This window comes from Podarcis vaucheri (assembly GCF_965113315.1).
Source record: "Podarcis vaucheri genome assembly, chromosome: 6".
NCBI lineage: Eukaryota > Metazoa > Chordata > Lepidosauria > Squamata > Lacertidae > Podarcis > Podarcis vaucheri.
Genome location: NC_138764.1, coordinates 96,533,204 through 96,553,702, shown reverse-complemented (window position 1 = coordinate 96,553,702; position 20,499 = coordinate 96,533,204). Strand labels below are relative to the sequence as shown.

Below are 20,499 nucleotides of genomic sequence, written 5' to 3'. Positions count from 1 at the left end.
GATTCGAAGTCCTACTCGTGTTCCAAGAATACAAAGCATGTATTGCTCTTTCTCCAAGAAAAGGACTATTAACCAAAAGCTTAAACTTTTTCCCCCCCCTTTAAGTAAGGGTGGGGTAAAATCTCAAATCTCCTTTAAGAGTTGCTGCATGGGTATCCCATAATGTGTAGCCTTCCTCGCATGGAGAAAGCTTCACTGCAACATGGGAGGAGGAGGAGGCTAATATGGGGGGGGGGGGCTGGAGAACGGCACTTGCCATTGGCCAGCTTAGTTGCTTAGCATTCCTACAGGAGAGGTGACCAGCACCTCAAGAAAATTTGTTGTACAGTTCTCCATTAGAAACTATACATTTACGTGGTGAACCCAGAATTACAGATACATGATCAGCGACAATTCCCATCACCGCATTACATACAACTTGTTGCACTACAACTCGTTTCTAGACATCAAAATGATTTGTTTCAACCTGGAGGGTGAATGGTGAAAAGACAAAAGAAAGAAATCAGAAAACAACAGAAGGAAGGAGACCAGCAGAATCTTTGTTCCACAGATTAAGAGGTTGCTGGTTTCAAACAAGCTTTGGTTCGCTTTTTGAAGAATTTAGAATTGTCTCATCTCCTTCAGGGAACAGATTAGGTGTTCTGCGTGTTCAGCTATAGCAGCCTTTGGAACCTAGAAGCAGCACAAGTTCCTTGTGCTACCTTAAAGAAAAAAAAGAAGAGACTCCTGGTAAAGGTGGTTAGTGAGCACGCATCTTTGTCCAAGTTGCTCCAGTGCGCCAATCCTGCTTTGACACAGAAGCAGCAGTGCCGTCAGGAGTACAAGCTTGTGGACATATCACTCCATTCACCCATGTTTTAAGTGCAGCAGGTCTGCTTGTTACCTCCTTCCTATGTACACATCGTAACAGAACATGCTTGAGAACCTGGACAACAGAAAGAAAAACAGGCATTTTACATTTCCATGAGAACATTTTCCCTATTGCCTCCCAACCTGGTTCTCTAGGAGCAGGTTAGAAACAGACAGCAGAGAGCTGCTTCTATGTCACACTTCCCTTAACGCCAAGAGCTGAGCCAGAACCTGCATTTTATTATCCTTTCTCCAAAGAAATCACAGGACAAATACAGCTCTACAGAAACAGTTTCCTGAGTTTCACTGCCATGAAGATCCTGAACTGGCTGGTTCCGATGGACAAATTCATTTTACCGGGTAGACAATTTGATTTACTTGATACAGAGAATGCCCCAAAGCACTCCAGACCCAGAATCAAAGATAATTTAATTTTACAGCTTGCCTGCAAGGTTCACACTCTTCCAGTGCCCACTCTGGGAGGAGCCTGACTTCGCCGCACAGCTCCAGACCCCCTTCCGCCACGAAATCCCCCACGAAAGCTGCGGCCACGGAGAAACCGCCCAGACACACCAAACGTCTCTGTGTTGAGCTTCCGTTCTTCGGCCCACGTTGTACGCCTTGAACTAAGGAACAAAGGATCAGTTTTCCCAATCGTAATACAGTGGTACCTCGGGTTACATACACTTCCAGTTACAGACTCCGCTAACCCAGAAATAGTACCTCGGGTTAAGAACTTTGCTTCAGGATGAGAACAGAAATTGCGCTCCGGCGGCGTGGCAGCAGCGGGAGGCCCCATTACCTAAAGTGGTGCTTCAGGTTAAGAACAGTTTCAGGTTAAGAACGGACCTCCAGAACGAATTAAGTACTTAACCCGAGGTACCACTGTACATGTTTTCCCCAAGATGGTGTTGCAAACCGTTCCCTTGAATGATGTGCACAGTTAAGGACAGAGTACCAATTTACTCTTCAATATGATAACGACGATGATTTTGAACATTCAGCCTCAGATCAACTTCACAAGCTGATATAGCACAAGCTCCCTGACCAGGGAGGGTGGGGGAAGGGATGCCTAAATGAACAGAACTGTGGACTTCTGATGACTATGATTAGAAAGCCAATGAATCTATAAAGCGGAGGTTCCAAGATCATTGAGAAACTAACCTTTGTTTCAGTTCTGATGAGATGTTGTCAAAGAAAGACTTGGATTTGTCATAGTAGCAGTTGGGCCCTAGGAGTTCTTCATCTGCATTGCCATCGCAATTCTCAGCAGCCACAGCAGGCTCCCCCTTTTCTTCTCCTGCCTCAACTTTCTCATCTGGAAAAACACATTCGTGCGCAATGAACAAGCCACGTTGCCATTTGTCCTCAGCCCTTCACCCATTTCTGGAGGAACTGATCACAACAAGAACACACATTAGCGAACTTGCAAACCTTTAAAATTGAGCTTCTTCTTGAATTCTTTGTCCAGCTCTTCTCGGTTGAATTGCGCATTTGCAGTTTCAAAGTCAAAGTCGCCCTCAAACTTTATTGTATTCTCTTTCACGGTAGTGGGTCGATTCTGCCCTCGGGAGCGATTCCTGGTTCTCCTGTTTCCTGAAAAGAAGTAGAAGAATACTTCCTAACTTGAGTTTCCCTGGCTCTAGACAGGCCAGGTTCCTTGCATGTGACCATGGAGTGATGCTACACCTGTCATTATACTTCTGTTGTGGAGATAATTATAGCAGCCCAGCTGCTCTGGCTATTTGCTACTTGAATGCCTATGAGTGTAATACTGGTGTGTAGCACCAGAACACCCAGTATTTGAATTTACCCATTCATGAACTTCTAGGATTCAACAATTCAGGCCCCTTCTCAATTAAAGCTGTAACACAGTGAGACCTTTTGCTACTGAACTGCTATTGTGAAGTTTTCAAGTAACTGGAAGTTAGAGTAGCCATTCAGGCATACTAATTGGCTCATAACTCAAGAAATTTCAACTTGGATTTTGACATTTTCAAATGGACTGACGATGGTCTGTGCTTTGGATTGCTTAAGTCATGTTAACTAGACAGACCTCAGGGTCTTGTGGGTCAAAGATGTGATTTGCCAGTTATCCACATGCTTTCCTTTCTAGACATGACATTATCAAATGCCATTTTGTTCTAGTCCTCTAGAATCAGTGGTGCATTAATCCATGTTCTTCTGCCCAATCTTACACATACAGAAGTAACACACAGGAAGGCAATTCAGTGTGGAAAAAATCTACAGTCAGGTAACATACCTGATCTCCTCCTCTGAGGCCTTCTATTCTCATCATTCACTTGCCCTTGCATTTGAACAGGCGCTGGCTCAACTGTATCTAAGGCAAAATAGGAAAGTCTATTCAACTCAACAATATAAACCAACAAGCTGAACGGTATCAGCAGATGTTAGCTGAAGCAGAAAAAAGACCTGGTTTTAACAGTGCTGACATATTTCTGAAAGAAAGCATTTCTGTACCACTTGTCTTGTTACTTTGTGGAATCTGGCGCATGTTCCGCTGGACCGCTGGAATGACTTTGATTGGAGGAGCTTTTTTGGGATTCAAGTTTTCAATGGGGCCCGTCTGAACAGCCTGCTCCACCATGGGACTTTTGCGCACTGAATGAACTGATGGAAAAGCAGCTCCTGTGGGGAAACCAAGGAATTGTCAGGATTCAAGGTGGTGGTTCTGAACTGGAACTAGTCTCCCACATCCTGCCAAAAGAGTTTGGAACAGAAAGTTCTGCTGAAAAGGGGCTTCACCTAGAATACATTTCCTGCATTTGAGACTATGTTCAGGAGAGATGGCGGCTTGGTTTTAATCCAGTCCAGGAAATGAGAGTAATAGCATAGAAATAAAATACATATAGAATCTAAATTTTCTTTTAACTGATGTTGGGAAGTCAGATTCACCACTGAGAAGCATTCAAACTGACAGCTATCAGGTTGAACAAGATGGCCCCAGACGGAAATCTAGGCAAATGTTTAGTGAGAGTACTCACAGGCTGAAGTGAAAAATGTAACTTTTACCTTGTACTGTAAACTAGTTTCTACACAAACACACCTCTCCATTGAGGCAAGCAAGCTACATAAATTATCCGAGTTCAAGGGCCCATTCCAGCCAAGCAAGAACACTCAAGGAGGGTGTGGAACAGGGCCAATGAGGGATCAGGCCTGGGTAAGAGCCCCAAGGCCTGGAAGGTAGCGATTGGCCACAGGTCCAAAATGTCCCACCCTCGGTGTCAACCAGGAGTGTTCAACTGGTTTAAATTGCATGCATTATCACAGATGTTAGCCTTCTACATAGCCACATGGTTTACACATGTTCTGATCCTCATGCATAAGCACACATTTCAAAGAGGTACTTAGTAGCCAATAATCCATAGCAAACTAGCACACCTGCATGGTTTCTGCGGCCTGTCAGCCCTTCACTTCCCCATGTGCCTTGGACCTCACATTGCTCTGAAAAAGTACTAACTTAAACAGGCTTTTCCCCTCGCAAAGGCACGCTGCTACCCAGTAGTAGCAAATCCACAAGAACTATTATTTGGTTAAGGTACAGAATATGGCTGTTCATGGTATAGAAGAGAGACGAACCGTGAGTAGAGTTTTTATTTATTTATTTACTTATCTAGCAAAATTTATGTACCGCTGGATTGTAAGAAAATGTTTAGGCAGTTTGTATATTTCCAATAAAGTATTTGGGTCGCCACTAAATCCCTGTTTCTGAAAATTGCTCCCAATGTCTCACCCGTGTTAACATAGCTTGAAACCAAGTTGACAGACACAGTGAAGTCTGGAACCTTTGCAGGGCGGGGGACGGGGAAAGAAATTCAGCAGGAGTTTCGTTAGGTAGCAGACATGTGGCACAACTCTGCCACTCAACAGGTACTAAACTCGTTACTCCATCTCACCACTTAAACCTCTTAACAGTGAGAAAATCTCGTAAAACCATAGTGGAAACCAAAGTTTGTCTCAAAAATGTGAAAATCTTTTGAAAGCCTTCCTTCTTGAACTAAAAAGCACACATAGTAGTTTGGGTGCAGAATTTTCTTTTTTGTTGATGATTGTATAGTTCCTGTTGTTCCAACGTACAACGCTCATCCTCTTGCCTCCCAGAATTGAGATTAAATGTTCCAGCACTGTCCCTTGTGCATATTTAGCTTCGCACTACAATGGCATTTAGGGGCTAGATCATGCTGTAACTAAAAGCAACTAGGCACGGTAAATTGCCACCAAAACGCAACCCAAACACTTCAGTGTAAAGTTTAGTCTCAGCGCAGTTTGACCAAATTGTTTTTATTAAGAATGCAGATTTGAACCTCTTGCTAAAGCAGCCAATGGACAATGCGTACCATTAATTGAAGAGCCCTTAAAAAGCAAACTCGAGCATCACCAGAGGAAAATCTGATGGAGCCAACTACAACTTACCTCCATGTGGAAATATTGCAACAAACCTGTCACAACTCACTATCCCCCTGAACGTATGATGCACGATATTCAGACGGCTCAAGCCCCCTATAAGCTTCCCCAGAATCCTTGATTCAGAAAAGCAGTTTTGATTAGATTTGCAGCCAAGAGAGACATTTGCAGAGCCTTAGACCTCTGTTCTAAAAAAACCCCCAAGTTAATTCATGCCAAGGTAATGCAACCTGCCTAGCAAGCGTCAATTATGTTCCCAAGCTGGACAGACAATGCACAGCCACGGACAAGACACATGCAAGAGAACAGCTTAGTAGCCACACAAAGCATAACATGCAACGCAGCCCTCACAGGCAAATTTTAATGTAGAAATTCCTTCATGCAGTTTTGAACATTGTCCCATTCTCAGCAGACACCCTCTCCCCGCCCCCCAAGCAGTTACTTCTCCTCTCCTCTTGTGAAACCTTGGCATCTGATATTTGTAGCCCAATCTCAAACCAGAATCTCTAAACCAACACATTTTAAAAGGCCACAAGAGTAGCCCAAATCTTATCCAAGGCCAGCCAGTCATCCACAGACAAGACATTCCGCTATACAACAGCTTGGTGTCATGCATGTCCTATAAGCCGTCAGTATTCTAGGCTTACAGGTTCAATTCCTTGAACTTCAATTTGCATTGTCGTTTCTGATCATCATAGTTTTGCAGGCACTCTTCCGGAAGCTCCATGGTGTAGCCTTCAAAGAAGGGTTTCTGAACTCAACTAGTGATCACTGTCCAGCCTCCTTGCTTCCTGGTCCCCACATTTCACTGGATTTCTCCTACGCCACTAGCCACCTTCCCTCTAGGTAGTTCTGCCTCAACATTTAAAACACTACCCAGAACTCAAGCTCCTTTTCGTCCACCAATCAAATACCTGGAGCAGAAGCAAATGCACCAAGGTTTTCAGAAAGACTACTGCTGTAATCCTTGCTGAGGTTAACTCTGTTCAGGAGCAAGAAGGGGGGGTTAAAAGACAAAATGGTTTTGAAAACACCATGCAGTTCTTCCAAATACTTGGAATCCTCAAGCTGCTGTTACCCTTAGAAGACAGCAGGTGTGGCTCTGATGACAAGTCAGGCTCTGAAACTGGCTGAGGAGACGAAGAAGTGCTAGGACTGGAAGCAGCTGCTGATGCTGGAGGGCTTACCAGTTTCTCTAAAAGAAAGACAGGAGGGGAAAAGACAAAGCAAAGAGGGATACCAATAAGACACAAGGCACTAGGAGTTATCCAGGTGAGATGGGAAAGAAAGATGGCTCAAGATCTGTGTGTGTTATTACAGTTTTGAGACTGGGGAGAATTTAACCAGGAACAAAACAGATATTGGTACCAGAAGAACATTCTGCATCACACAACTTAGGAATCAGCCTATCAATGCCTTTAAATAACCTACATTGCTAATAAGCACCTAAAATGGAAGCAACTGCCCAAACATACTGCCTTGGATTCCTCCTCTCCAATTTTCAGCTGATAAATGGAAAGCAGTTAAGCTGGAAACTTAACTGCTGACAAAAATATATATAGTTAAGCGTTCTTAAAACCCGGTACAGTTTCTTCTCACTCGCTGTGATCAGATGACACCCTTACTCTCATTTTACAGCTGAGGAATCACAAGGAGTTTATGAATGAGCTGGGATTAGTCCAAAGGTATCAGCTCTGATCCAGGTTCGGTCTGTTGCACCACAGAATGAGCAGCCTTTCCCAAGGTGGAGGACTCCTACAAGATTCAATTCATAAAGCTAGCTTGTTTCTAGTCAGCAGCTAAAGCAAAGAAATCAAGCTTAATTCCAATAAGACATGGGCTGCTGAAAAGACGTGCTTTTAACAACTGAGGAATACACACAATATACGTCTTCAGTTTAGCTCTCACTGCAGGTGGTAAACAAATGTCTGGGCTGTCCACTTTAGACAGCAGGAGGAGACTCACGTGATGGAATTCTTCCCAACGGGAAGAAAAACAAAACAAAAACATTCAAAGCCTCTTCTCTCTCCAATCAATACAGAAGTCTCCCCCATTCTGGAAACTGAACAGCATTCCCTGCGAATCTCCAGCTGCAATCTGGAGTGGTACAGCCCAGGCAGACATATCAGTTTATTGTTACAGTACTCACCTAAACCAAGGGAAGCTGCATACTGCTGGCTAATTAAAGAGCTGGCAGCAAGCTGGCTGTAGGGCGGCATACCTCGGAAGGGACTGTAAGGCACGTGTGGCTGAAAGGAGGGTGCTGAGGCAGAGCTCAGAGAAGACTACAAAATGAGAGAACACCATATTGTTTATTAAATTTGTACACCACCCTATACCCACAGGTCACAGGCTGACAGGATAAAAACACAATATGAAAAAACAAAACAAAATACATAAATGTAAACAAAAACAACTCAATAATCCCCCTACCCCACACCCACAAACAAGAAAAATATTAAAAGGGCATTGGGTGTCAATCAACCAAAGGCCTGGTCAAAGAGGAATGTTTTTGCCTGGTGCCTAAAAGTGTATAATGAAGGCACCAGGCGAACCTCCCTGGGGAGTGCATAAAGTTAAAGGCTGCAAAATGAAGACGGACAGGAGGTAGAAAAATATTCAATGCCAGCACAGTTGTTTTTTAACATTCAGAATGTTTAACATCACTACTACAAAATAGCACAGGTCCTTGTAGGTTAACAGCTACAATGCACAGGTTGTCAGCAAACAAAGCCGGACAAGGGTGGGGACGGAACAGAATTGATTGCTACCCTATCATACCTTTTTTTTTTGGGGGGGGGGTGAGAGCTAGCACTCACAAAGGAACAAACACTCTTAATATAGGGGGAATAGCCTAACTGGAATCTAAGAAATGGTAAACAGAGGGGCTGTCTTGGTTGTCTGTTGTACCAAACAAACAGAACAATCTTGTGACATCTTAAAGACTAAAAAATATTATGGCATAATAACATTTTGTGGATGAGAGTCCCACTTCAAATGCATGAACTGTAATCCTCAGTTATAGATGCACACAAAGTGGGTTGGGAGAGGAGGGACAGTGGGCAGCAAGGCCAGAGGGAAATGTAAAAAAACCTCCAATAGTGATAATTCAATTAAGTGACACAAGGGGGGCCAAGCTCAACTGCTGGATGAAGCCACCACTGGCGTTTCAGATGAAATAACTTACCTGGACAATAGCAGGATCCTGGGGGAGATTATGCTGCGCTTTTGGAGGCTCACATACAGTGATATCTTTAATATCACTACCTCGAAAGATGATATATTCATAAACTTCTTCCCTTGGAGGGGCAGGGCGGTCTGTGGGACGATCTTCAGTTCCAAAAGAGCGCACTTTGAACATTAAAGAAAAAGTACTAATTTTAATACTTGGAAGACAACAGGCCATTTTATACTGCCTTTATGAAACGTATTTGATAGCAGGGTCTCCCCTGATCTGCTTGAACTACAATTCTGAGGACTGGAGCTGGGACGTCTGTTCTGACCTTGCCTGCTACATCCTAATTTGTCCAAGGGGCAAGCTCTCTTCCCTTCAACAATTCCAGTGCAAGCAGCTCTTTGTACTTGTGGTGACTGATGCTGAAAACCACCTCCTGACTCCCCCTTGTTTGCACTGCACTATAAAGCAGGACTACAAACTGGCTGTTGCAAAACTATTACAGAGGAATGGATGGAAGTCCTCTGAATATGCAACTACTATTCCTCCAATACCCACTCTTTATCAGTATCTTTTTCACTCCAGGCAAAGACATCCCCCCCAGGCCTTTTAATCCTGATGAGGCATTTTATTACTTTGAATTCAGATCTATTGATTGTTAATTCATTGTGTATTTGTTAGCTTTCTAAAATATGAATCACTTGGAAATACTGGAAAGGAGATCAGTCTTTAGTATCAAGGACAACAACATTTGTCAAGGTTCTAGAACACAGATGGGGAACCTTCAGATGTTTGCAGGCTCCCAACAGCTCCAAGCAGACTGGTCAATGGCCAGGACAGCAGCCCACAGGTTCCCCAGCCATGTATACCTGAAGGAGCATCTCCACCCCCATCGTTCAGCGCCGAGGGCATTCTGGTGGTTACCTCATTGCAAGACGGTTACAGGGAACCAGACAGAGGGCCTTCTCAGTAGCCCACCCTGTGGAACGCCCTCCGTTCAGATGTCAAGGAAATAAGCAGCTAGCCTATTTTTAAAAGACACCTGAAGGCAGCCCTGTTTCGTGACGTTTTTAATATTTAATGCTGTATTGTTTTTAACACTCGATTGGGAACCGCCCAGAGTGGCTGGAAAACTTAACCAGATGGGCGGGGTATAAATAATAAATTATTATATAACCCCATTGAGTTTGCTTTGTATAAGCACGTCTGGCTCAGCAATTTAGTCAAATTGAGTCCACATTTCAACGCACAGGATTTATGTTCCCCAGTAATTTGTAGAGCAGTAATGAGACCATAGCACAGGGTTAAAAGGAAGCTCAGTTAAGAGGCAGGAGAGGAAGGGGGGGGCAGAAAGCATTAACAGCATCGTACAAGACATCTATCACTTCATTCTCCCTTAAATTCAAGCCTCTCCCATCTCAGCAGAAAGGGAACAGGAATATAAAAAGTTGTGTTGGTAAGTCCACCAGGTCACAATGATTTAAAGGAAGCAAAGGATATTTTTTTAAGAGTCTCTCAAGCAGCCAAGAGAAAGAACAGTTACTCTAGAACAGTTGTCCTCAAACCAGACCTTCAAAAATGCCAGAGGGTTGTTGCATGAACACATTTGTGAACCCAACCAATAATGTTTTACACATGTTTTAATAGTACCAAGTTTCCCTTTTACAGATCAGTTACATTTATGTTGGAGTGAGCTGAATAAATTCAGCATTTTCCAGATAGTTAAGCTTCCGATGCAGCTATTGGCAGGCTTCCCATTTACATAAATATGATGCTGCGAAGAGGATTAAGGCTGTCATAGCTCTATTTACATGTTCATGATACTCCTCACTATACCATCCAGAACTATGCACAAGTCTTCTAACTAAGCCAATACTGGGCAGTCTTCTTCCCACTTCAACCTACTGAGAAAGAATCCCTTCTTTGGGAGACAGTGAGAACTTGGTTTCTATATCCTTGGCTGCAGATAGCAGGCAGAGCTGAGAACTGAGACTAGAGCCTTAGAGATGGAAGAGGTGTGTTTTGCTTGGCTACTGGTGATCAGAGAACAAGGCAGCACAGTAGCAACCGCAGCAAGGACTAAAATGATTCAATCAGAGAAAACAAGTAAAGGTAGCTGTGTTGCCAACAATAAAAGCTCCAAACTATTAGGGGGAAACCTTTGTATTTAGCTGGCTGCAGCCTCTGGGAGCTCCTGACAAGGACTTGTAAAGAGGGTTGTTTGTGAGGATGGCCCAGAGTGCAGTATTGCACTGTCTGTAGGACCAAGAGACATGGACAGTGGAGAAGCTGCTGCAGCGACCTGCCATGTTTGTCTTCCTGCTCGAGAATGTGCAAAATAATTACACCTGCAGCAAGTGCAAGCTTAGAGCAGAGTAGACCGTCATGGAACAGCGACACAGATGGGGTGCCCCCAGAGAGGAGGAAGATTGCGCACTGCAGGAGACAAACCCCTGGAGGAACATGACACACAGAAGCAGGACTTGTTAGGAGTCATGCTGTGCCACTGGAGCTGCAAAATTGATTCCATGCCCTCACCTCAGACAGATTCTGGGCCAGAAGAGCAAGGATAGCAGTTGCAGAACTCAGATTACACCAAGGTGGCTGTGGAAGGTACAGCATACAGAACAATTCCTGCCACTCCCCAGAGTAGGTAGAGACCTGCGGTGGTATTAAGTGGCTCCATACTGCGGAGGACAGGGGCAGCAGTGTGCGGAGGAAACAGGACGTCACAGGAGGTGTCCTGTCTTCCAGGTGCAAAGATTCATGTGACCAAAGTTGCCAAGTCTTATAAAGCCCACCGACCATAACCTCTTCTTTCTGATTCTTGTGGATACAAACGATATTGCCGGACACAGCCTTTGACGTAAACCAAGGAACTATGAGACTGAGCAGGAAGCTGAAAACCCTTAAGAGTACAGTGTGATATGGCAGGGGGGGGGGATCTAATGTTATTCTAGGCAGCTTCAGATCAAGGGAAGTACCAGAACTTAGTCCTGCTCTCTTCTTTCTTGGTCGGACCACACTGTGTCCAGTTCTGGGCTCCACAATTTAAGGATATTGACAAGCTAGAACTTGTGCAGAGGAGAGCACTACTAAGATGATGAAGGGTCTTGAAACCAAGCCTTATGAGGAATGGGTATGTTTAGCTTGAACAGGAGACAGGATATAATAACCATCTTCAAATATCTAAAGGGCTGTCACATAGAGCATGCTTGTTTTCTCCTGTTCCAGAGGGCAGAACCCAAACCAATGTCTTCCAAGATACCAGGTGATTCCAACCAAACATCAGGAAGAACTTTCTGATGGTATGAGCTGCTTGACAGTGGAACGGACTCCCTTGGGAGGTTGTGGACTCTCCTTCCTTGGAGGTTTTTAAGCAGAAATTGGATGGCCATTTATCATGGATGCTTTAGTCGACATTCCTGCATTGCAGGGGGTTGGACTAGACACTCATTGTCCCTTCCAACTCTACAATTTTAGGCTTCTATGACCAGCTAAAACAGCATGAGTTTAATCTTCTCTCAACCATGAAGTTCACTGGGTGACCTAGGGCTGGTCACACACAGCACAGTGGATGTCACAGGATTTTTTGTTTGTTTTTTTGAAGATAATAAAAGTCAGCACCATTCTGAGCTTCTTGAAGAAACAACAAGATAAAAATATGACAAAATGTTGGTGCATAATTCTCTGCCAGCTGCCAATGGTATTATTGATATAGGAATTAAAAATATGAGCAGGGGCATATGTGAAGTATAAAATTTCTTTACTACCGTAAGTATAGGTCAAGAAATGCTGTATTTGTGTAGGCCCAAAATTAAGTCTGCTCAAGGGATTATGTTTATATCAAGGATCCATATATTCACACCAACTTATATTGGTAAGTATGTTTTGTTCTGCCAAGTGTTGTGTTTCTCTCTTTCTCAGTGCTAGAAACTCAGATATACAATCTAATCACCAAATGGCACCTTTAACCTAGGTTACGGCTGCCACAATGGAATGTCAATGTGCCATTTCCCCCTGCCACATGGAATAATTATTTGTATCATCTCAAAGCTGTTTACAACACATTAAAACAACAAATGAAAGAATCCAGAACGAAACAAATTCAAGCTTCAAGGAAAATATTTCAGATCCATATCTAAGTAACATTTTGCTTTCCCCGTATTTATTGATCTACTTGATTGATATAGCTGTCCCATAGCAGACATACTCTAGGAAGCTAATGTAGTGTAGTGGTTAGTGTGTCAGAGTAGGACCTGTGAGATCAGAGTTCAAATCTCCACAGTCATGAAGCTCACAGTTGCAGCCTCCTAACCTACCTCAGAGGGTCGTTATGGAATTAACTGGGGGTGTGTGTGAACCATGTACTCCTTGGGGAAAAGCCCAGGATTTAACTGCAGTAAATAAGCTCTTCTGCTTACCTGCTTTAGAAAGCTGAAGGGGCCAGCCAAATGGAGATGTCAATTGCCAACCTGGCATACAGAGATCTCCACATGGTCTTAAATTGGACCCACGAGAGTCACAAAACATGTCTGGGGGATTTCTGACACTGCGCCTTCTGTGTGTGAAGCAGCACGTGGACACCCTCCTACATGTTTTCTTCAAAAGCACAGAGAAATGAAATGTGCCCTTACTGATGCTACACTGATTCTCAGAAGATACTTGCAACACTTCTTGCTGTTTGAGTCTTAGCGCAATAGGGATATAAGCTCCCATCTCTCTTCTAAGCTGTGGAGAAAGGCAAAGGCTCACTTGTTGCATTTTAGCTCAGCATTTATGCCAGAAGACACAGTTCTCCCCTTCTTGGGCAATAGGCAGTCATTCAAATTAACATTTTAGTAGACTAACAAAGCCAGCCAAGATTTCTTGACCATAGGTAGGTGTCAGGAAACTGACATCAGAGCAACAGAAGGAGGAGAGGCTCTCTGATTCTGCAGGGGAAGGTACCAGCGCTAGGGGGAGATGCAGCTTGATAGAGGGGGAAGGAAATCAGCGTAACACCAAGGAGCCAGGAGAGCAAATGGGAGAAGAGGTGGAAGGGCTCCGGGATTCTTCCTTGGAAGTCAGTGAGGAGAGCACTGGTCCTCCACTACCCACGCCCTCCCTGCGCAGGAGACTCCCGTGCAATGAGAGGCGGAGACGGCTGGGTGTCAAACAGCTTTTATGCTGGCAAAGGTTTAAGAAACACCCACAGACAGATTCTGCTAGCGACTGAGGCAGCCACGCTGAGATGGGCTGTGCAGTCAAGACGGTTTAACCCAGGCAGCCAAGCTCCCAAAAGGGGACAGTTTACGCACGAGTAACTCCAAACCACTACAGCAGGCAATATTGAGGACTTTTTGAAGCAGGAGGTGGTGGCCAGCAACACTGCTGTGGATTATCTGCAGTAGACACTTCCTGGTGCTGCAGAAGCGTTGCATTTTCGCAATGGAAAGTTGTGAGCATGGTATGTCCAAAATACAATGCAAAAGTTACCCAGGATAAGCCTCCCTAGGGACATAGGAAGCTGTCTTATGCCAGATCAGACTATTTGTCCATCTAGCTCAGTGTTGTCTACTCTGCCAGATCTTCAGAGCCTCAGACAGATTTTCCCTATCATCCGCTGCCTGATCCTTTTAACTGGAGATACTAAGGATTGAACGGGGTGTCCTACGCATAAAAAAGTGAGTGCTCTACTATTACTACTAAGCTGTGGTCCTGCTATGTAAAGGTTAAGAACAGACAATTGATGGCGCAGGAAGTGGGGAGCTAAATCCAGCCTGCTCCTCCTCTGTTAAGCACATGAGCTTCTTTTTCCAGACTAGCAAGCAGAGAAAGGAGTATAGATTTTCTTTTAACGTAGTCCAGTGTTAACTGCAAGACACGTTTGACACAAGTTCTCTCCTTAAGCACCTTACTTGTTCGTTTCCATTTGCCTAGATTTGTGGTGGTGTGTGGAAATCCACTGCCTCAAGTCAAAGAATCTGTTGCTGGTCAAGCAGCAGAGGAAAATATTAAAGAGCCCTTTGCCTGTCTCTGCAGAAGAATATTCAGGTGAATCCAAATTGCTTGCCCTTCATTCCATGCAATATTCAAAATATGTTCTTGCAAAAAAAATTAGTTGCTGACCTAAACTAGACACTGCCTAGGATGTATGGTTTCTTTATCACCATGAGACTGGCTTAAATTAAAACCAAGTAGGAATTCCGGCTTAAATTAAACTGGCTTAAATTAAAACCAAGAAGGAATTCAGAAAATCTAGCCCAAGTTCAGGTTCAAAACACAACTGCTTACTGTCAATCGAAGTGTTATTAATTCTGAAACATATTGCTTTTGATAAACAGATCTGAGGGACTAGGACTCTGCTTCAGCCAGCTACTGTTTCAACAAGATGCACATAAGAGTATTAATCCTATACTAGGGAACTGGAGAGGAGACAGAGCCTGATATTGAGCTAAACGCAGAAGACAGCAGTTCACAATTGAGTGCATATCAAATCTATAAAGAACACAGAATCAGTCCTCAATCACACTTTATGTGGGCTGATGCAAGAGGCAGGAGCAGTGCAAGACAGCAGGATGGAGGACCTTTAAAGGAGACAGACATACAAGCTGAAGGAGGTGGGGCTTCATTCCAACTGCCTGCAAGGTAAGGTAAGCCAGACAGCATACAAAGCTATACAAGAGAACAATGGCTGGCTGCTGCAGACAGCCATCTCCCTCCTGAATCAAGCATAGCAAGATCAGGTATCAGATAAGCTACACTAAAAAAGTTTATTTTCCCTTCCCCCAAATACTCCTGTTGCTTGGCTGCTGGGCTTTAGTATTAAGACACACAAGGGATTTCTTAGCCTTGGACAAGAAAACATAAGGCTAACATCTGGTCTACCATATTTCTTTAATTAAGAGAATACATTGCTCCAAGAAGCTGGTGGGGAATTGAAGTAGAATGGAGTATACATGCAGCTCACTGTCCGCCCCCCCCCCCAGTGCAGCCAGGTACCCAGCTATTAAACCCTGCACATCCCAGTCAGGTGTGTCAAGCTCTCTTCTTCGGCTCTAGCAGCAGAGAAACATACATCAGGAGCTGACTATGAAGGGGCAAGGCCATAACAGAACACATGCAATTCTGCCCATCTACAAGGCCTGCCTTCTTGTTTCCTCAACCTAGAGACTTGGGCAGTTTGTAGTCAGGTCACAACTAACCATCTCAGCAGAATCAGGGTAGAATCAGCCCCCCCCAACACTTGTCAGTTGCACACAATCTTAGCGCTAACTTATATACCATGTTCCAGAGAATACCATGCGTTATGAAAGATGTGGACAGCCCAGCACTGGCCTCCAGGATGTTCTAAGCCCAAACAAATGCAAGGAACGAACAAACCCGTTTTCTTTACAGGTGTTGGGAAAAGAAAAGAAAAAATCAAGGGGTGAAGCCTCCAAACAAAATGGAATAAGCAGGGAGGAAGGGAATTCCCTTTACGAGAAGAAAGGCTTTCAGAGACCTTGCTATGAGAAAAGCTGTCTTCAACGTGGTATAACTGTCTCTTACCAAGAAAGAAAAGGGATGAAGCTGGGGCCACCCCAAGGCATGACCCACAAGCTAAATGCCCGTGCCACCTAGTGTGCCAATCACCTGCAACAACCTACAATCCCCTTTTCCATTTACAGATTCCAAAAGCTGGAGAAATTGAAAATAACACAACAAAATGATGGATAGGAGGAGGCAAAGCAGCCCCTCAGACATCAGCTGCAGGAACCTAGGTCACTTTCATCATTATCAAGGCAAAGGCCCCAGAGAAGCTTTCCAGGCCCATGCTATTAAAGCTTAGAAGGGGCACCACAACCCATTAAGTGAAGGGGAAACATGGAGACATTTCCCTGACTCTCAAAAGTAGTGAGGTGAGAAAGAAAATATGACCCACGTATCTTCCCCAAGTCAAAGACATGAGGGCCTCCAGGTGAATAGAGTAGTGCCCTTACATACTTGGCATTTTACAGGAGACTAGACATTCTCATTTCTACTCTCAGCTATTCATGCAAAGTCTTGAAAAGCGACAAGATAGGACGGGAAGAGAAAATGATGATCCAGAGACCAAAGTGGATGAAATGAAGCTGCAAAGACCATCTTTTCCCAAGCGTACCCTCAGAGACCTGGATTTTGAGGCACACTTTTCCAGAGTAAGTCCACTTTGACCAAACTGCAGGAGGCAGTGGAAGACAGGAGTGCCTGGCGTGCTCTGGTCCATGGGGTCACAAAGAGTCGGACATGACTAAACAATAACAAAACCTACATATAGAAGCTACAAAGGCTGCAGAACACATTCTCCTGGTAATGTGGGTTTTCCATAAAATGTTCACTCCTGATTAACCCATGCCCGAAACCAATCTGAATCAGTTTAAACATGCTTAGATGATGTGTACTTTTGCTTTGTCTCTTTCCTTCCAGCAATTTACAGATAACCAGAACATGAGAATGGGTATTGCACATGGATTTTTTCCCCCAAACTGGCCCTGCTTCCTGATGAAGTTTCACAACACTGAAACTGTGCAATGTAGCTGGCATCAAATTTCTCTTATCTATTCTCACAAAGCACATTTTTAAACATGGGGAAATTTTTCACAGAAAAATATAGGAACAGAAAATTTTCCACACCACACCACACCACCAGCTGCTTCCCATAAAGTGAGCTTGCAAGACTGGAAAAAGGCAGCTGCCAAAGTTATTCAGAGAGTATGCAACTTAAGGCCTCCAGTTTGTTCATCTTTCTCTTCAAAGTCAGCAGGATGCCTATGCAAGTAGAATTAAGAAGCTCGCCTACTCTTCTGTGAGAAACAGCAAGAGGTAGGAAGTGTGTCGTAAGGTGTTGCAGCATCTACAAAGGCTGTTTTTATAGAACAGACTTTCTCAACCTTCGGTCTCCAGATATTGTTGGACTACAAACCGCATCATCCCTGACCACTGGTCCCTTCAAGCTGGGGATGATGAGAGATGTAGTCCCAAGGTTGAGAAAGGCTGTCCTATAGGGGTAGAAGATGCAGGTAGCTCAAGATTATATTCCTTACTTGTATTAAAGAACAAAGCATGCAGCATGCAAGGGGACCCTTTTGCTACCTAGGCACAAGTCTAGCCAAGAGCCTGGGAAACATGCGCACTGTTTAAAAAGAAACGAAAAACCCCCAAGGCCCTCATGATTAAGGCACCCTCTTCCCTTGTCCAGACATCCACCCCCCCCCCTGCGCTGTCTGGCTTGCAATTTGCAATCTTCCCCACTAATGGCAAAGTATATAAATATCAACTCTGCATTCTTTTCTCTTTTAGCACCACGGGGTTTGCACGAAAAGAAAAGGCAGTACTGCAAGCAAGTCATTTACAGCCTCTCCGTGGGGAGACGGCGGGGGGGGGGCGAATGGGGAGGGAAAGAAGCAAAGACTGTTTGCAAAGGAGGCCGAAGCGTTGCTCTCCACCCCAATGCCTACCTCTCCTTCCAGCTTCCCACCAGGCCCTTCAACCTCAATTTCAAGAGCAGCAGCAACAGCAGCAGCAGCTCCTCCATCTATGAGTAGCCATGTTTTTCTGGGTTGCTGTTTTTCTTTCCCCTCGCCCATTTTTTTTTTTAAAACCCCCACCGCCGAGCATACAAATTAGGACTATTTGGGAGGCACACGCCCCCTTTAAAGCTCAGCTGCCTCCCTCCTTTCCCCCGCCGAAGGCAGACATCAAACCGCACCCCCTGCAAATGAAAGAAAGGAAAACGCTGGAGGAGGGAGGAGGAAGAAGGGAGGGAGGGGGGAAAGGGAAAAAGAAAGGATTTCGAGGTAACGCGACTTTTCCGACGTCGGACCCGCTTCTCTCCTGGGGGGGGGGAGAGAAGAGGATGGGGGCCCCACCCACCGCCTCTCCTGGCGCCCCCCAACCCACTCCCCACCCCAAACCCCCTTTTATTCCTTCTCTCCCTCACGCGCTCACGGGCACGCGCGCTCGTCCGCCCCCCCCCTTGTGAGGGGGGGGGGTCTTCGTCTGCCCCCTACCCACCCTTGGCCAAGGCGACGGTGGAGTTGTCGGTGTCGATGGTGTAGAGGATGCCCTCGTAGCGGATCTGCGCCTTGGAGATGAGGCTGATTTTGCTCCCGATGTACGGCGTCCCCGAGCTCATGGCGTCGCCGGGCTGGGCGGCCGCGGGCCTCGGTGGGGGGGGGGGAGCGCCGCAGGGCAGGCGCGGGAGAAGTCCGGGCTTGAGGGCGGCCGGGCCGACACCCCGCCAGGGACCAGCACTCTCGCTCGCAAGACCGGCTGCCTTAGCCAAGGCCCAGCAGCCAGGCTCGAGTTAGCACGGCGTCGTCGTCGTCGTCGTCTTTATTGTTTACCGCAGCTCGACCTCTTTTTTTTTTCCCTCTCTCTCTTTTTCTCAGTTCCTCTCCTCAGCTACGCCCGAGCCACTCGCCGCTGCGGCGGACTGAGGAAGGAAACCCCGGCCGGCCGCTCCTTTTATAGCCCCGGAGGCAAGGCGGCGATTGGGGGAGAGGGGCGCGCGCGCGCGAGGCAAGGCGGGCAGCGTGAGGGGAGGGGTGAGAGAGAGGGAAAAAAGAGAGCGTGCGGAGGAGGTGGGGAGGGGTGAGTGAAGGGCGGAGCCGCGCAAGCGCACTTGGCGATGCGAGCGCGCGCGCGCCGGACGGCTCGAGAGGGAAACGGGTGGGTGGGGGGGAGGAGGAGGAGGAGGCGGTGAGGGCGGAGAAGGTCAGAGGGAGGGAAATGGGAGGGGAACGCGCAGGGTGGGTGGGGGGCGCGCGGCTCCGGCGTCACGTGACGGGCGGCCTGTTCCTCCCTCGCGCGCACGTTATAAAACGAGCGCCCGTCAGTTATCGGATAGAGGAGTAAAACTTCGACGCTGCGGTTGCTCCTCCTTTTGTTTTTGAATAAAGGGCTTTACAGTATGGCCCACCCAAAAATGTTTGTGCTGTCTTGGCTAAAGAGCAGCAGTATTTGCAAATGGTGCCCTCAGTGACCGAGGCCAAAAAAGGTCCAGGGTTAACCCGCCCCCCCCACGTCCCTGACAGTAAAAATATATAATAATAAGTAAACAATGCAACGTATTGCCTTTCTCAGGAATGTTAAGAGCTCTGCAGGATGAGGCCAGCATCCGCAGGCTGTTTGGTCATGTGATGGTTTGTTTACATAACCCGTTTTGATCCAAAGGCTCTCAAAGTGGTGAATGGCACAGTAATACAAAACTATATATATATTTTGATGCAATCAATCAACATGAAATAGCAAAATGACAATATGTCCAGCAGTCAAACAGGACATGTGTTCTCAAGGTGCATTTGTGCTCTTGCTCGAAAGCCAGATACCTCCCAGCTGCAAGCACATCTGGAACCGATTTGCCCACATTCTCGCAGTGGGCAGCCAGATGCCAATGCAAGGCCTGCAAGCACGAAGGCACTTCCCACAAACTGGCATTCAGAGAGGCGTGCAGTTTGCAGTGTAGAAGTCATCATGGCTGGTAGCCATTGATGGTCTCACTCTCACCCACGACAGATTTGTGTAATCCATCCCGATTGTGGCAATTACTACATTATGTGCTAGCGAGTTCCATAGCTTGAACCATGAGCTTTGTGAAGACGTTTAATGACATCCCCAAATGGCTGCCTCACTCTGACAAGTGGTAGGGCCAACCCTGAAAGGCTTGTAGAGGCATAGTCAACGTCCGTTTCTGTGGCTGGTCAGATGGTTATGCACTGTTAAGAATTATCCACGGGTTCTCTCCCTCTGCAATTGCTCTTTCTTGAATTGTCATCGAAACATGAGCATTCTGCTCGCTGACATTTTTCCTCCCCCCCCCCCGGCCTGCAATATACTTTGGTTTATGCTAAGAGATAGAAGAGGGATGCGGGTGGTGCTGTGGGTTAAACCACAGAGCCTAGGACTTGCTGATCAGAAGGTCGGCGGTTCGAATCCCTGCAGCAGGGTTGCTCGGTCCCTGCTCCTGCCAACCTAGCAGTTCAAAAGCACGTCAAAGTGCAAGTAGATAAATACTTCTCTGGTGGGAAGGTAAACAGCGTTTCCGT

At 45.8% G+C, this 20,499-nt stretch overlaps 1 protein-coding gene across 3 annotated transcripts; it reads right to left on the bottom strand.

Annotated features, from left to right (window-relative positions):
- Positions 1 to 97: 97 nt before the first annotated feature.
- LSM14B (LSM family member 14B) lies at positions 98 to 18,971 on the bottom strand. Of its 3 annotated transcripts, XM_082226285.1 has the most exons (9): positions 18,467 to 18,967; positions 8,462 to 8,625; positions 7,424 to 7,559; positions 6,353 to 6,469; positions 3,331 to 3,498; positions 3,113 to 3,190; positions 2,284 to 2,445; positions 2,014 to 2,167; positions 98 to 1,475 (listed from the first exon to the last, which is right to left on the bottom strand). In XM_082226285.1, the coding sequence occupies exons 1-9, from the start codon at positions 18,585 to 18,587 to the stop codon at positions 1,304 to 1,306; spliced, it is 1,272 nt and encodes a 423-aa protein (XP_082082411.1). In that variant the 5' UTR covers positions 18,588 to 18,967; the 3' UTR covers positions 98 to 1,303. The 3 variants fall into 3 exon arrangements, with proteins under 3 accessions (XP_082082411.1, XP_082082412.1, XP_082082413.1); XM_082226286.1 differs by lacking the exon at positions 3,113 to 3,190 and having other exon boundaries at positions 18,467 to 18,971; XM_082226287.1 differs by lacking the exon at positions 6,353 to 6,469 and having other exon boundaries at positions 18,467 to 18,968.
- Positions 18,972 to 20,499: the final 1,528 nt, after the last annotated feature.

What these genes read in the sequence shown, in the direction of transcription:
- LSM14B (XM_082226285.1), bottom strand. Translation starts at nt 18,587, where the DNA reads ATGAGCTCGGGGACGCCGTACATCGGGAGCAAAATCAGCCTCATCTCC. An exon ending in AGGATCCTGCTATTGTCCAG is followed by an intron (nt 7,560 to 8,461) that starts GTAAGTTATTTC and finishes CTCATTTTGTAG; the next exon opens with TCTTCTCTGAGCTCTGCCTC. An exon ending in TGCAGCTTCCCTTGGTTTAG is followed by an intron (nt 6,470 to 7,423) that starts GTGAGTACTGTA and finishes TCTTTCTTTTAG; the next exon opens with AGAAACTGGTAAGCCCTCCA.